This window comes from Pelmatolapia mariae, linkage group LG3_W (genome assembly GCF_036321145.2).
Source record: "Pelmatolapia mariae isolate MD_Pm_ZW linkage group LG3_W, Pm_UMD_F_2, whole genome shotgun sequence".
NCBI classification, from domain to species: domain Eukaryota; kingdom Metazoa; phylum Chordata; class Actinopteri; order Cichliformes; family Cichlidae; genus Pelmatolapia; species Pelmatolapia mariae.
The window spans coordinates 6,104,467-6,120,000 of NC_086229.1; the positions used below are offsets into that span (position 1 = coordinate 6,104,467).

The 15,534-nt window shown below is 40.7% G+C and overlaps 1 protein-coding gene across 1 annotated transcript in view; it reads left to right on the forward strand.

The window, feature by feature from the left end:
• Positions 1-8,915, forward strand: part of LOC134620284 (uncharacterized) — a 342,368-nt gene extending 333,453 nt beyond the window's left edge. The window contains exons 22-28 of the mRNA XM_065470090.1: positions 766-936; positions 1,389-1,562; positions 1,986-2,159; positions 2,723-2,896; positions 3,211-3,384; positions 8,176-8,222; positions 8,371-8,915. Coding sequence (XP_065326162.1) covers positions 766-936; positions 1,389-1,562; positions 1,986-2,159; positions 2,723-2,896; positions 3,211-3,384; positions 8,176-8,222; positions 8,371-8,915 — 1,459 coding nt within the window. The remainder of the gene's footprint in view (positions 1-765; positions 937-1,388; positions 1,563-1,985; positions 2,160-2,722; positions 2,897-3,210; positions 3,385-8,175; positions 8,223-8,370) is intronic.
• The last annotated feature ends 6,619 nt before the right edge of the window (positions 8,916-15,534 follow it).

A 15,534-nucleotide genomic window follows, 5' to 3' on the forward strand; every position in this document is an offset into this window, starting at 1 on the left:
ATAAATAAAAACATAAAGGTAATTTCCTCGAAAACGAATAAAATGCCACAAGAAGTACAGTTCATAATTTTCAGTAACTGCCAATGAGTGCATGAAAAAAGTGATGTTTCAAACAGTGTGGTGTAGGCAATTACTTTTTCACAAAGGGCCAAAATTTCTCTATGCTAATGTCATATTTGTTGAGATTTCATTTCCAGTCATCAGTTAGAAATCGTGTTTATAGGTTTTTACTTTATTTTTTTTACAACCTCTATATCAGAAGGCAGAGGAGGTGGAGCAGCATGATTCCTGAAACTGGCCAATCAAATTAAAATGGTCTTTTTTTGAAAGGAGGTAAAATGGCTGATTTGAGAGCAATAATTAATTGAGGAACTGTAAATAATATCCAAATGTAATCAATAAGAATCAATTTTAAATTGTATTTAATCCCTAACATTCAAATTAGGAAAGTGACCAACAGTACTTTATGCCTGTGCTAGCAGTTACATGGGTTGAACCACGAAGCTCCTGCTTCCTCCATATTGACATGCTTTTCATGTCAATATGGAGATATAATTATTTTTTTTTTTGATATTTTCAATTATTTTTATTATTTTTACCAAGCAAATTCAATGTGTTTTGTTGTTATTTTTCCAGATGTAAAATGCATTGCATTTATGTTTTTGTTAATGTTAAATTACTTGTATTGCACATAAGCATTTTTCTTTTTGTTTGCTTTGGCTTAACATAGAAAGTGATTTTGTTTGATTACAAATATTTCTTCAGGCTGAGTGGCTGTAACCTCTCAGAGAGAAGCTGTGAAGCTTTGTCTTTAGTACTCAGTTCCCCTTCTTGGCTGAGAGCTCTGGACCTAAGTAACAATGATGTAGAGGATTCAGGAGTTGAGCTTCTATCTGCAAAACTGAAGAGTCCACATTGTATAGTGGAAACTCTGAGGTAAGATTTTTTTTTTCTTTTTTTGTTTCTACCGTCTGTGAAAGTTATCAGTCATCCAGGTCATTGTAGTCTAAGGAGCTTGGAAAGAAAAGTGTCTGGACTTCTTTAAGTTGCTTGAAGACATTTTACCTCTCATCCGAGAAGCTTCTTCAGTTCTAGGGTCAAATGGTGGAGAGTCTCAGATTTTAGCTCTGTGGGAGTAGCCCACTGAGAGGGACAAAGGACCCCCTAATGATCCTCTACCTAATCACATGAGCCAATGTGTGAAAACAGCTGTGCGTCACAATAAGAAATCAAAAAGAAGCTTCTTCAGAACTGATGAAGCTTTTTTTTTTTTTTTTTAAAGCTGTTAATGTATTTTTTTTAATTATTGTTAAATTTTGCACATGAACATTTTGTTGTCTTGGTTCAACATATAATGTGATTTCATTCCAGTACAATTTGTTTTTCAGACTGAGTGGCTGTAACCTCTCAGAGAGAAGCTGTGAAGCTCTGTCCTCAGTTCTCAGCTCTCAGTCCTCTAGCCTGAGAGAACTGGACCTGAGTAACAATGATCTGAAGGATTCAAGAGTGATGTTTCTGTTTGCAGAATTGCACAGTCTACATTGTACACTGGAAAATCTGAGGTGAGATTTTTTATTTATTTTGTTTCGTACCGTTGGACTAAAAGTTGTCAGAAATCCCAGTTGTACAAAGCACTGTGAAGCTACCATAAATATCTCTTAATAGGGATTCTGTTTTATATGGTCACTGTTTGAAATATTTCCACACCAAACATATTATGAGTGTAATATTTACAACAAATGAATGTCCTGCTGTCATCTTTGTTGAGATTACATTTCTAGTCATTAGCTTTGAGATTATGTTTATAGCAAGTTTTTGCTTTCAGAACTTCACATTAGAAGGCAGAGGGGGTGAAGCAGCATGCTTATAAATTGTAATGTATTTATTTATGTATTCCTTAATGTTAAATCAATTATACATTGATATATTGTATTTTGTTACCTTGGTCCAACACATGGTTTTGTTTGATTCAAAATGTTTTTCAGACTAAGTGGCTGTAACCTCTCAGACAGAAGCTGTGAAGCTCTGTCCTCAGTTCTCAGCGCCAAACCTTGTAGTCTGAGAAAGCTGGACCTGAGTAACAATGATCTGAAGGATTCAGGAGTTATGCTTCTGTCTGCAAAACTGAGGAGTCCACATTGTGCACTACAAACTCTGAGGTGGTTTTTTTAAATAGTTTTCTTTTTTTAATTCTTTAAGTGAACTTACAGAGCTGTGCATAAACGTGAGCCTGTTGATTTACCGGTGAGTCTACCTTTTTATGTTCACAAGGTCTGGGTTTTGACCCAACATATTCTGCCAGGGGGACCCCCCAGGATAGATTATATCTCTCACCTGGCTTGGGAATGACTTGGTGTACCACCTAGATATGCAGCAGAAAATGAATGAATTGATGGATAAACAAAATGTATGAATTGGGAAAAAAAAGCAATTACAAAAAGAAAATCTGGTTCCCACGCCAGCGGAGAAATATAATCTCTCCAGCGTGTTCTGGGTGTGCCCCGGGCCTCCTCCCTTTGGGACATGCCTGGAATACCTTGCACAGGAGGAGCCCAGAAGGCATCCTTTTCAGATGCCCGGACCACCTAAACTGGCTCTTTTCGATGTGGAGGAGCAGCTCTACTATTAAATGTGTTACTGCTAAATGTAGCAGTAATTAAATCCTAACCACACATTGATTTTAAAAACAATGTCCGTTTCTTGTTCATGTTTTAATTTTCAGATTGAGTGACTGTAACATGTCAGAGAGAAGCTGTGAAGCTCTGTCCTCTGTGTTGAGCTCCCAGTCATCTAGCGTGAGAATGCTGGTCCTGAATAACTCTGACTTGAAGGATTCAGGAGTGAAACTTCTGTCTGTTGGATTGAAGAGTTCTTACTGCAAACTAGAAACTCTCAGGTCAGGGTTGAGATACTTACTGATGACAGATAAAATACAGAACATTTTTGTGGGTTATTACATACTAAATGGTGTCTAAAGAGTTTTCTCTAAAGTTTATTTTAATTCATCATGATCATCATGGTTACTGATGCTGATCTTATAACCTGGTCCAGAGTAGTTTGTTCAGTTTGAGTTTGCTATTCAGTTTAAGTGTAATATAGAGCCAGGCATATCTTTTTAAGACCATTGAATAACACCCACTAGATAAGTTAATTTTGTTCATTTGATTTAATAAAACTTTATTTATCCATTTATGTTTTGTGTGTCTGCAGTCTATCAGGCTGTCTGATCACAGCGGAAGGCTGTACTTCTCTGGCCTCAGCTCTGAGCTCCAACCCCTCCCATCTGAGAGAGCTGGACCTGAGCTACAATCATCCAGGAGACTCAGGAATGAAGATGCTGTCTGCTGGACTAAAGGATCCAGGCTGGAGACTGGACACTCTCAGGTATGGAGAGAATGTTTGATAGAGGAGGAAGAGCTGCAAAAATTTCCTGTGTCCTTCACCCACTTCCTGTTTGCTACATGCAGATGAGACATGAACAGATCAATAATTGATATTAATGTAGGTGGTGTCTACGGAGAACTTCTCCAGAAACAATTTGTAGATATCTCAGATATCTATATTTAATAGAGCAGATTACATTAATCTTTGTATAGATAAGCCGAGGACATGTTTACTATGGATTAATTAATTAATCTGGAATAATCCCGTTACCCACCAAAAAAAAAAAAAAAAACACTGATGAAATTGATATCTATAGTCAGAGCTGTGGTAGAAGCTGACAACTACAGGGAGATGTTTTCTGTAGATTAAAAGGCAAGCAGCCCTGCACAAATGCATTTGTATTTCAGTGCTTTTCATAGACAAAGGTCACAATGTGCTGTGAAAAGCCAACACACACTATAAAATAATGGCAGTGAAAACAATAAATGAATACATTTAGAGACGACCCAGGTGGAAGATACAGAGGCAGGAAGGAAGTGATAAAAAGGAGCGTTTATTGGTCCAAATGCAAAAGTGACAAATGAGGAAACACAAAGTCCATTGTTAGGGTTCAAAGTTGAGAGGAATGATGGAGGAGAATGACCACATCAACCCAGGAGGTTAAGTCAAGCGATTTCTTAAAGCACACATGTGGAGATGTCGCCTGTACGCAGAAAGGTTTAATCTCTGCCCCCACAACCTCACAACAATAGTTTTATTCTTAGTCAAGGTATATTTGCCAACGCCCTTTCTACGTCCATGGTTCAATACATGTGTACGTCAAATTAAAACCACAAACACTCAGTTATCTTTTCCCACAGTCTAAGAGAACACTCGAGGTCATCCGCTGCAGGTGCAGTCCCCCGACCTCAACTCGAGCAGAGCGTCTGGAACACCTCCCCCTTCGTATAGACAGTGTCACGTCTACATAGACATGAACATGCAGATCTAGCAAAACATACTAAAACTTTCACCTCCAAAACAAACTCTCTGACTGTATTTGTGTGCGTGTGAGTGTATGTATGTGTTAGTTAACCTCACTTGAACTGTCTCTGACCTCCTGCTTATGCAACCAGACCAGGGCCATTGTCATGTGTGCAATAATCTTGACTCATATGTGAAATGTGTTAAACAAATGTTTCAATCAAATGCCACTACTTTAAACTTTAATAAAAGAATATAAAAATGATCATAGGTGCCTACAATGAGAGATTATCATATGATTATACTGGCACCTGTAAATAAAGGATAGCATGAGATTAACACAAACTTAAAAATGTAATTTCAATAAATTTGATATATGCATAACTGAAAATGCCTGTTATATAATGTTAAATGCAATAAAAATAAAATGATAATAAAATGGCAGAAAAATAACACCTCATTTCCTCACACCATCAAACAATCCAGAGTAGGCACAGGAAAAGAGGACAGCACATACACTAGGAGCTACCTGCAAACAGGAGAAAGGTGGGAGCTCTTATCATTAGGGACTAAAACAGTGAAATGTGGATTATTAAATATTAGGTCTCTCTCCTCCAAGTCTCTGTTAGTACATGACTTAATAATTGATTAACAAATCGATTTACTCTGCCTTACAGAAATCTGGTTGCAGCAGGATGATTATGTTAGTTTAAATGAATCAACACCCCCGAGTCATTCTAACTACCAGAAACCTCGAAGCACAGGCCGAGGGGGGCGGTGTGGCATCAATTTTTCACACCAGTCTCTTAATTAACGAAAGACCAAGACAGACTTTTAATTCATTTGAAAGCCTGATGCTTAGCCTTGTCCACCCCAGCTGTAAAACTCAGAAACCAGTCTTACTTGTTATCATCTATCGTCCACCTGGGCCTTACACAGAGTTTCTGTCTGATTTCTCAGACTTTTTATCTGATTTAGTGCTCAGCTCAGATAAAATAATTATTGTGGGTGATTTTAACATCCATGTAGATGCTAAAAATGACAGCCTCAACATTGCATTTAATCTGTTATTAGACTCAATTGGCTTCTCTCAAAATGTAAAAGAACCCACCCACCACTTTACTCACACTCTAGATCTTGTTTTAACATATGGCATAGAAACTGAACATTTAACAGTGTTTCCTGAAAACCCTCTGCTGTCTGATCATTTCCTGATAACATTTACATTTACAATAATTGATTACACAGTAATGGAGAATAGACTTTATCAAAGTAGATGTCTTTCTGAAAGTGCTGTAACTAAGTTTAAGAATATAATCCACCCACTGTTATCATCTTCAATGCCCTGTACCAACATAGAGCAGGGCAGCTACCTGAACACTACTCCAACAGAGGTCGATTATCTTGTTAATAATTTTACCTCCTCACTACGTACGACTCTGGATACTGTAGCTCCAGTGAAAACTAAGGCCTGAAGTCAGAAGTACCTGACTCCGTGGTATAATTCTCAAACACGTAGCCTAAAGCAGATAACTCGTAAGCTGGAGAGGAAATGGTGTGTCACAAATTTAGAGGATCATCATTTAGCCTGGAGAAATAGTTTGCTGCTTTATAAGAAAGCCCTCCGCAAAGCCAGAACATCTTACTATTCGTCACTGATTGAAGAAAATAAGAACAACCCCAGGTTTCTCTTCAGCACTGTAGCCAGGCTGACAAACAGTCAGAGCTCTACTGAGCCAACCATCCCTTTAACGTTAACTAGTAATGACTTCATGAACTTCTTCACAAATAAAATTTTTATCATTAGAGAAAAAATTACCAATAATCATCCCACAGATGTAATATTATCTACAGCTACTTTTAGTACCATTGATGTTAAGTTAGTCTTTTTCTCCAATTGATCTTTCTGAGTTAACTTCAATAATTACTTCTTCCAAACCATCAACGTGTCTTTTAGACCCCATTCCTACAAAACTGCTCAAAGAAGTCCTGCCATTAATTAATTCTTCAATCTTAAATATAATCAACCTATCTCTAATAATCGGCTATGTACCACAGGCCTTCAAGCTGGCTGTAGTTAAACCTTTACTTAAAAAGCCATCTCTAGACCCAGCTGTCTTAGCTAATTGTAGGCCAATCTCCAACCTTCCTTTCATATCAAACATCCTTGAAAGAGTAGTTGTCAAACAGCTAACAGATCATCTGCAGAGGAATGGCTTATTTGAAGAGTTTCAGTCAGGTTTCAGAGCTCATCACAGCACAGAAACAGCTTTAGTGAAGGTTACAAATGATCTTCTTATGGCCTCTGACAGTGGACTCATCTCTGTGCTTGTCCTGCTAGACCTCAGTGCTGCGTTTGATACCGTTGATCATAATATCCTATTAGAGCGATTAGAACATGCTGTAGGTATTACAGGTACTGTGCTGCAGTGGTTTGTATCATATCTATCTAATAGACTCCAATTTGTTCAAGTAAATGGAGAGTCCTCTTCACACACTAAGGTCTATTATGGTGTTCCACAGGGTTCAGTGCTAGGACCAATTCTATTTACGTTATGCATGCATTATACTGCAGGAATGTCTTAAAGACATAAAGGGCTGGATGGCCTCTAACTTTCTGCTTCTTAATTCAGATAAAACTGAGGTTATTGTACTCGGCCCTGAAAATCTTAGAAATATGGTATCTAACCAGATTCTTACTCTGGATGGCATTACCTTGGCCTCCAGTAATGCTGTGAGGAACCTTGGAGTCATTTTTGACCAGGACATGTCCTTCAAGGCACATATTAAACAAATATGTAAGACTGCTTTCTTCCATTTGCGCAACATCTCTAAAATTAGAAATATCCTGTCTCAGAGTGATACTGAAAAACTAGTTCATGCATTTGTTACTTCCAGGCTGGACTACTGTAATTCGTTATTATCAGGATGTCCTAAAAACTCCCTGAAAAGCCTTCAGTTAATCCAAAATGCTGCAGCAATAGTCCTGACAGGGACTAGGAAGAGAGAGCATATTTCTCCTGTTTTGGCTTCCCTTCATTGGCTTCCTGTTAAATCCAGAATTGAATTCAAAATCCTGCTCCTCACTTACAAGGTCTTAAATAATCAGGCCCCATCTTATCTTAATGACCTTGTAGTGCCATATCACCCTATTAAAGCACTTCGCTCTCGCTCTGCAGGCCTACTTGTTGTTCCTAGAGTATTTAAAAGTAGAATGGGAGGCAGAGCCTTCAGTTTTCAGGCCCCTCTTCTGTGGAACCAGCTTCCAGTTTGGATTCGGGGGACAGACACTATCTCTACTTTCAAGATTAGGCTGCCGGGGATTCCCATGATGCATTGAGTTTTTCCTTTCCAGTCACCTTCTCACTCACTATGTGTTAATAGTCCTCTCTGCATCGAATCATACCTGTTATTAATCTCTGTCTCTCTTCCACAGCATGTCTTTCATCCTGTTTTCCTTCTTTTACCCCAACTGGTCGCAGCAGATGGCCGCCCCTCCCTGAGTCTGGGTCTGCCGGAGGTTTCTTCCTGTTAAAAGGGAGTTTTTCCTTCCCACTGTCGCCAAAGTGCTTGCTCATAGGGGGTCATATGATATGATTGTTGGGTTTACTCTGTATTTAATATTGTGCTATCTACTGTACAATATAAAGCGCCTTGAGGCGACTTTTGTTGTGATTTGGCGCTATATAAATAAAATTGAATTGAATTGAATTGAATTAAGTAAAGTGCTATACAAATACAGCCAATTTACCATTTAACAGTATGTGTATGAGAGCCATGTAATGTCCATGTGTGCATGCTGACTGCTCTGACTCCTCATCCTTTCAGGGTGGAGCCTGCTGGAGTCCGATGGTTGAGACCAGGTCTGAGGAAGTGTAAGTGTGTTTTTAATGGGATTCATGAAAACAAAGCAGCACACATTCAACCATCTTCATCATGTCAGGAGTCATCATCAAAGTGTCAATCAATGAACAGATGATGGATCAATAACTGCAGCTGGATTGTGTTTGTTCTCTCCATCAGATTCCTGTCAACTCACAATCGACACAAACACAGTGAACACAAACCTCCAACTGTCTGACAACAACAGGAAGGTGACACATGTGAAGCAGGTTCAGTCATATCCTGATCATCCAGACAGATTTCATTACTGGGAACAGCTGCTGTGTAGAAATGGTCTGACTGGTCGCTGTTACTGGGAGGTCGAGTGGAGAGGAGAGCTTTTTATATCAGTGAGTTACAGAAGCATCAGAAGGAAAGGAGGCAATGATGACTGTTGGTTTGGAGGGAATGATCAGTCCTGGAGTCTGTACTGCACTGACGAAGGTCCTCAGTGTGTCTGGCACAATAAGATAAAAACACAGATCTCCTCCTCCTCCTCCTCCTCCTCTGTCTCTAACAGAGCAGCAGTGTATGTGGACTGTCCTGCTGGCACTCTGTCCTTCTACAGAGTCTCCTCTGACACTCTGATCCACCTCCACACCTTCAACACCACATTCACTCAAACTCTTTATCCCGGGTTCAGATTTGGGTTCATGGCATACGGTTCCTCAGTGTCCCTGTGCTAAGTGAAGTGTAAAGAGTGTCTCCTGTTAGAGAAATACTCTGACTGTTGAACAGATAGTTCAGTCTGTACATGTCTGTCTCTTTACTCACAAACATGTTTTCAGATTCATGGATTCAATCAGTTGATGTTTGAAACTCTTCTGAATGATTCCTTGTAAACTTCTTCCTCTTCAGTCCTTTAAAGATGGAAGCTCCCATTATTTCAGGATCCACAATGTTGTTTCTCCACTCAAAGCTTCAGTTTTTTGTTTTTCTGAAGCTCAGTTCACAACCAGCTCCTCATTTTCAACTAGTCTGAGCTCATTGAAATGAATCCAAATGTTTGATTTATTTTTCTTAATGGGATGTTTCCATCATGGCTGAATAAGTGGACACCCAGTAGTACTCAGTGTATCAAATATTAGAGACATTCAGCATGTTTCTGCCATTCTATAAAAACAACTCTTCATTGATAGTGATTTGTGGCCCTCTGCTGGTGAGAAGATGAACTGCATGATGTCAGTTTAATGAGCACAGATGGCGTTTTAAAATTTTTTCTCATTGTTCAGGGTTGTGCTCCAGGAAGCAGCTTCAGCATAGCAGCTAACTACTGAAAAATGTCTGTTTAATCAGTTTGAATATGATTTCCTCATTAACAGAAACAGACTTCATAATAAAAAGGCTTCTGAATGTTTTGCAATGTTCTTTTGCAATGAGCATCATCTCTATCATGGAAATTGAACCTGGAAATAGTTGTTTGCTAGTATATTACTTTAGCTGACGCTAACTTTAAAGCACGCCACGACAGTTTTAATAACGTTACTAATGTTCAGCTACACTTTACTAGGTCACATCTGTGACACACGTCACTTAAATACAGAAGGAAATGTCTGTGAAGGTTCTCAGTCATCCAGGTCATTGTTGTCTAAGGAGCTTTGAAAGAAAAGCGTCTGGACTTCTTTGAGTTGCTTGAAGACGTTTCACCTCTCATCCGAGAAGCTTCTTCAGCTCTTTTTTCTTTTTTTTTTTCCGTCTGTCCCATTTGGTTCTTTAGCCGTCAGAATTGTTGTCTGAAGACCAACAAGGATACCAAATGGATTTATTTTGCCAAATGGATCATCATGGCATTGCCGCATTGGTCCATTTGATCAACTTTTGTTGTTATTATTTATTTTATTTTCAGTTGTTACAGATGGGACAGACATGATTGGGGGATAGGAAAGGGAGAAAGAAAGAGAGGAAGGAAAAGAAAAACAGAGGGGAAGAGGGACAGTGAGAAAGGGCACTTACAAAGACAAAGAAAAAAAAATCTCCTGGATCACCTGTTGAGAGAAAAAGAAGAGAAAACAAAAAAACAGAGCAACATACTAAACACAACATCATCACATTAATCTAGCTAAGTGTAAACAGCAATAAATACTAAATATTGAATGTTGTTGTGCAGCACAGACAGCGCACAATGTGCTTTGAAGTAGCAGCTAAGAAAGGTGTAGTTTATGTCTACGTGCAGTGAACACCCGTGTGCACACCTGTGTGGATCAGCGCGCTTGTATACAAAAGGTTTCCCCATGTAACGGTCTGCTAGAGGGTGTGGAGGCCCATAGTCCCGTCCCCCAGTGCATAAAGCAGACATGGAGGAGATCCAGGCTCCAGACATCCAGGGACCCCAGAGTGCGAGAGCCCAAGGAGTACCACCGGAGGGGCATCCGTGCCACCCTCCTGGGAAGGGCTGAGGAGATCCCCAGACGAGGGGGTCATCCAGTAGCCACGGAGCAGAAGCCAGAGGGGGCTGCACTGGCGCGCCCGCCAGCTCTGCCGGCAGCCAGCTGTGCCAGAGTGAACCGAGCTGCAGGCCCCGAGGCCGGAGGTTCGAGGGCCCCCTTTGCCCCGGAAGAGGCCTGACCGAGCGACAGGCTCCAGGCCCCGCCAAGTAGCCACAGGGAGTGAGCTGATGCATACCTGGATAAATATGGGATATATAAAAGTCTGGGAAGGGAACTCTGGAACACAAACTTGGAGTAATCAGGACCCTACACCACCGAGCAGAACATGTTCCCTCTAAGCATGAGGGAAAAAAGAAGGAACACACACACGTAAAGGAAGCACTCAGAACATGTGGTTATCCTAATTGGGCTTTCTTAAAGTCAACAAAGAGGCACAGAAAAGAAGATCAGACACCAGCGAGGGAGGATAAGAAAGACAGACGCAACAACGTTGTCATCCCCTATGTAGCCGGTGTATCAGAGAAACACAGGAGAGTTTTCTCCAAGCACGACATACCAGTGTACTTCAGACCCAGCAACACACTCAGACACAAACTGGTTCACCCTAAGGACAAAACTCCTAAACACAAACTGAACAATGTGGTGTATGCTGTACAGTGCAGCGAGGAATGCCCAGACCTCTACATCGGAGAGACCAAACAGCCACTTCACAAGCGCATGGCACAACATAGAAGAGCCACCTCCACGGGACAAGACTCAGCTGTTCATCTGCATCTAAAGGATAAAGGTCACTCTTTCGAGGATGCCAACGTTCACATTTTGGACAGAGAGGACAGATGGTTTGAAAGAGGAGTGAAAGAAGCCATTTACGTCTACTGTGAGCGACCATCTTTGAACAGAGGCGGTGGTTTACGACACCAACTGTCTGCCATCTATAATCCAGCTTTGAGATCCCTTCCCAGACGCCTTAACGCCCACTCACATCCTGGGCCATCTGACCTCAGGAAATCACATGATAGGGTGGGGCCAGGTTTCAAAATGAGCTCACCCGAAACCCTGGCTGATTGGGACCCACACCCACTTTCACACCTTGGCTCATGTGATTAGAGGATCATCAGGGGGTCCTTTGTCCCTCTTTGGGGGGAAACTCCCACTGGGTTTAAATCTGGGACTCTCCACCACTGGTCCTTAGAACTGAAGAAGCTTCTCGGATGAGAGGTGAAACGTCTTCAAGCAACTCAAGAAGTCCAGATGCTTTTCTTTCAAAGCTCCTTAGACTAAAGAAGGAAATATTGGCTCTGTTTTATCTGCTGGGCCCAAAAGTGACTCACTGTATTTAAACTGCTATGAATAACTTGTTGGTCTATAATATGTGAAACATGTGTCAAATGTCTCCATCATGAAAGATATCAGGTCATCTTGAGCCACAAAAACATTCCTATCATGAGGTAGAAGCTGGAATCAGTTTGTTGCAGACGTTTATATATCCCATATTTATCCAGTTAAAGTCACATTGAAATTCAAAAATGTCTTTGCAAGAGTCGTCTGTCCAAGAGGAGCAGAAACAAATATAACAACAGTTATTTAAGCTGTTTTAAAGGCCACAAAGGAGCAGATTGGTTATAATGCAGCTGCTTCAGAGGAATAAAGATGAAACACTGTTTTTATTTCATGTGTAACACCTTTCAATCATGTGTTGACTAAAGTCTATTGACCAGTATAAGTAAAGACATCACACACACACACACATGGAAACACTGAAACCTGTTTTTGGTGCAGCAGCGGTCCCAGCTGCTCGCCTTTATCTAGACTGGGTCGGCTGCTTATCTCAATATAATCAATGTTTAAAGTTCTCAGTGTTTCTGTGTTGCTTCGTATAGGATCTCCCAGCATCATCAGCTGTGCTGTCAGCAAGGCTTCTGACAAAACCATCTAAGTACTCTCATGTAACACCATTGCTTATACAGCTGCACTTACTCCCTGTTGAATTCAGAGTCCATTTTAAGATATTGGTTCTGACCTTTAAAGCTCTTCAAGGACAAGCACCAGCCTACATCATTGAATCTTTACAGCCCTATGTCCCTAGTAGGTCCCTGAGGTCATGTGTTCAGGGCCTACTTGTTATTCAGCATGCAAGGCTGAAAACCAAGGGAAATAGAGCTTTTGCCACTGTGGCTGCTAGACTGTGGAACTCTCTTCCTCGGAACTTAAGATCTGCAGTCTCAGTGGTCACTTTTAAAAAAACAACTAAAAACACATCTTTTTAGAATTGCATTTTGTCAACTTTTGTCTTTTTTTCTTTTATACTTTGTTAAGCACTTTGTGAACTTTTTATCTAGAAATGTGCTATATAAATAAAATTTTACTTACTTACTGTCCAATCATTGTGTGCTAGGTTACCCTTATAGTGCAATGTCTGTTTGCAAAAAGAGAAGCATGTGTGTCAAATAGTCAGTGCTGATTCCTTTGTGTCATCATTTGTTGAGAAGAGAGAACAGTTATAACGGAGGAGGAAGCCTTAATATCTGCATCCAACAAGGACACTATTTAATTGTTGGTCCAGACCAACCGCTTGTAAAAAAGAAAAAAAAAGTTAAACCAAAAGGAGGTAAATACCTGTGTTGTTAAGTTAGCTGATGGTTTGTTGACTGTAGTTGGTTAGTTAGTTGTTTAATTGCCAGCCGAGCCTCCTGTGAGGAAAAGCCAGAGGCTGCCAGTGATGTAGCCGACTGTCAAGGATCAATGTCAGTTTCACTGAATTGTAACTTAAGTAGCTGTTTGCTACAATACAGTGACACGTGTTAGTAACATTTAGCTATCTGCCATCCCTCCTGCTTAACTCTGTTATTGACAGCTAGCTGCTGATGGTTAGTTCAGGGCATAGACAGTAAGGTTCAGAGATGACTCCATTCATTTCCAGCACACACGCCTGCACACACAGACCTACAGTCAATGACGCTGCATGTTTGTTGGCTTGTTAGTTACAAAAAGATGTAGCCTGTCACGGACTGCCGGGGCAGACCGTGTGAAGTGAGTAGAGGACCCAAGAGCAGACAGAGGCAATGAGACAAAACTGGACTTAACAAAAAATGAGCCTTTATTATGGCTAATGACAGAAGGCAAAACAAAAGCTAAGAAGAGTGCAGGAAAGACAACTGGAAAACAGACTGTAAAAAACCTATGACACTGAACACTATACAAGACTATGAAACTATGGTAAATCTATGAAGCTAATTCTATGACTGTGACTATGAGAACTGTGACGACTATGACATAACTGGGAATCTTACGCAGACGATGCGACACTGAATATAGGAAGACTGAGGGCTTAAATACACACATGAGGTGATCAGGGCAGTATTAACCTCAGAGCTGCTCACACTGAGGGAGGCGGGACTTACAGCACAGGAAGTGATGTCAGAAAATAAAAAGACTTTTAGTCCTGAGTGAGCGACAGGTTTGACAGGACGGTGACGTGGATCTCCTTCAGACCTGGATCACAGTCTTCACACTAAACCCTTTAAACATCTTTGCTCTGTTGGTTTGATCAGTAAGAACAATAATGTCATAAAAACATGATGTATCCTCTCCTGATGAATATAGATCCGTGTAGATAAACCACTCAAAGGCTCCACTCAAACAATACCTCACATTAAATATATGATTATAGTCAGAGGAGACTCCAAAATAAAAGCACCTTTAAGCCAAGTTCTTTCAGACTAAAAGGAGACAGGAAAGACAAACTGATCAGAACTTCCTGGTGAATCATGTCAAATAAAAGAAACACAAACCTGTTTCGTAGTATAAGAGTTCATCCAACCTGCAGCAGTGATACTGAAGTCTGAACGACACAAAAACCAAATGAATCTGTCCATCAGTGATAATAAAGATCAGCCTGACATCAATCTGTAACATCAGCAGGACCAAGATCACTTCCACTGTGTCCATCACTGGTAGGTTCAACTGGGAGACAGTCTCTAACATGATGAAAACATAGTCTATGATTGAGAACATCATAGTGATGCGTAGGTTCATCCAGGTCACAGTGCTCTACACTGAACAAGTCAAACACCTGGACTTCACCCAGTTGGTGTTCTTTGTGTCTTCTTTCTTCAGCTCTAGAGACGAACACAGAGAACTGTTTCTAACACATGGCTTATCAATACGTTTGAGTCCATCCACACAGCTCAACATGTTTCTACTAACACGTTCTACCAACATAGAGGTCAGAGTGAAATAATGAGGTGTTAGACTGATGTTCTGCCTGACACCAAAGAGACACAGGAAGTGTATGATTCAGTAAGAGGAGTTTGGACTTATTTAACCACCTTTGGTGTATATGATGGTGTCGTCTGTGGAAGGATGTGTAGAGCAAAAACAAAACCAGCCAAGAACACTATGAAGCTCATTTAAGAGAAAATCAAAGAAATGTGAAGCTGTGGTGACGGATATAAACACAGTTGATGGTTTGAATCCCATCAGGTCCTGGACCCCTGCTCTCTGTCCGATCACAGACTGAACACATCAGCAGGACCACCAAAGTCCTCAGATGAATCCAGGGTCTGTCCTCAGCCTTTGCTTCAGTTCCTCACAGTTAGACACAGTAGCAAACATGTCATCATTCATCTTCTTCTACACTCTATCACTGATCACTAAAACTAGCTGATGTCTGTCCTGATGTCCAGGTAGGACAGACTGCAGTGAGTTTAATAAGCTGTTCGATTACACTTAGAGCACAGGTGTCGAACTCCAGGCCTCGAAGGCCGGTGTCCTGCAGGTTTTAGACGTGTCCTTGATCCAACACAGCTGATTCATATGGCTAAATTACCTCCTCAACATGTCTTGAAGTTCTCCAGATGCCTGGTAATGAACTAACCATTTGATTCAGGTGTGTAGACCCAGGGTGAGATCTAACGGT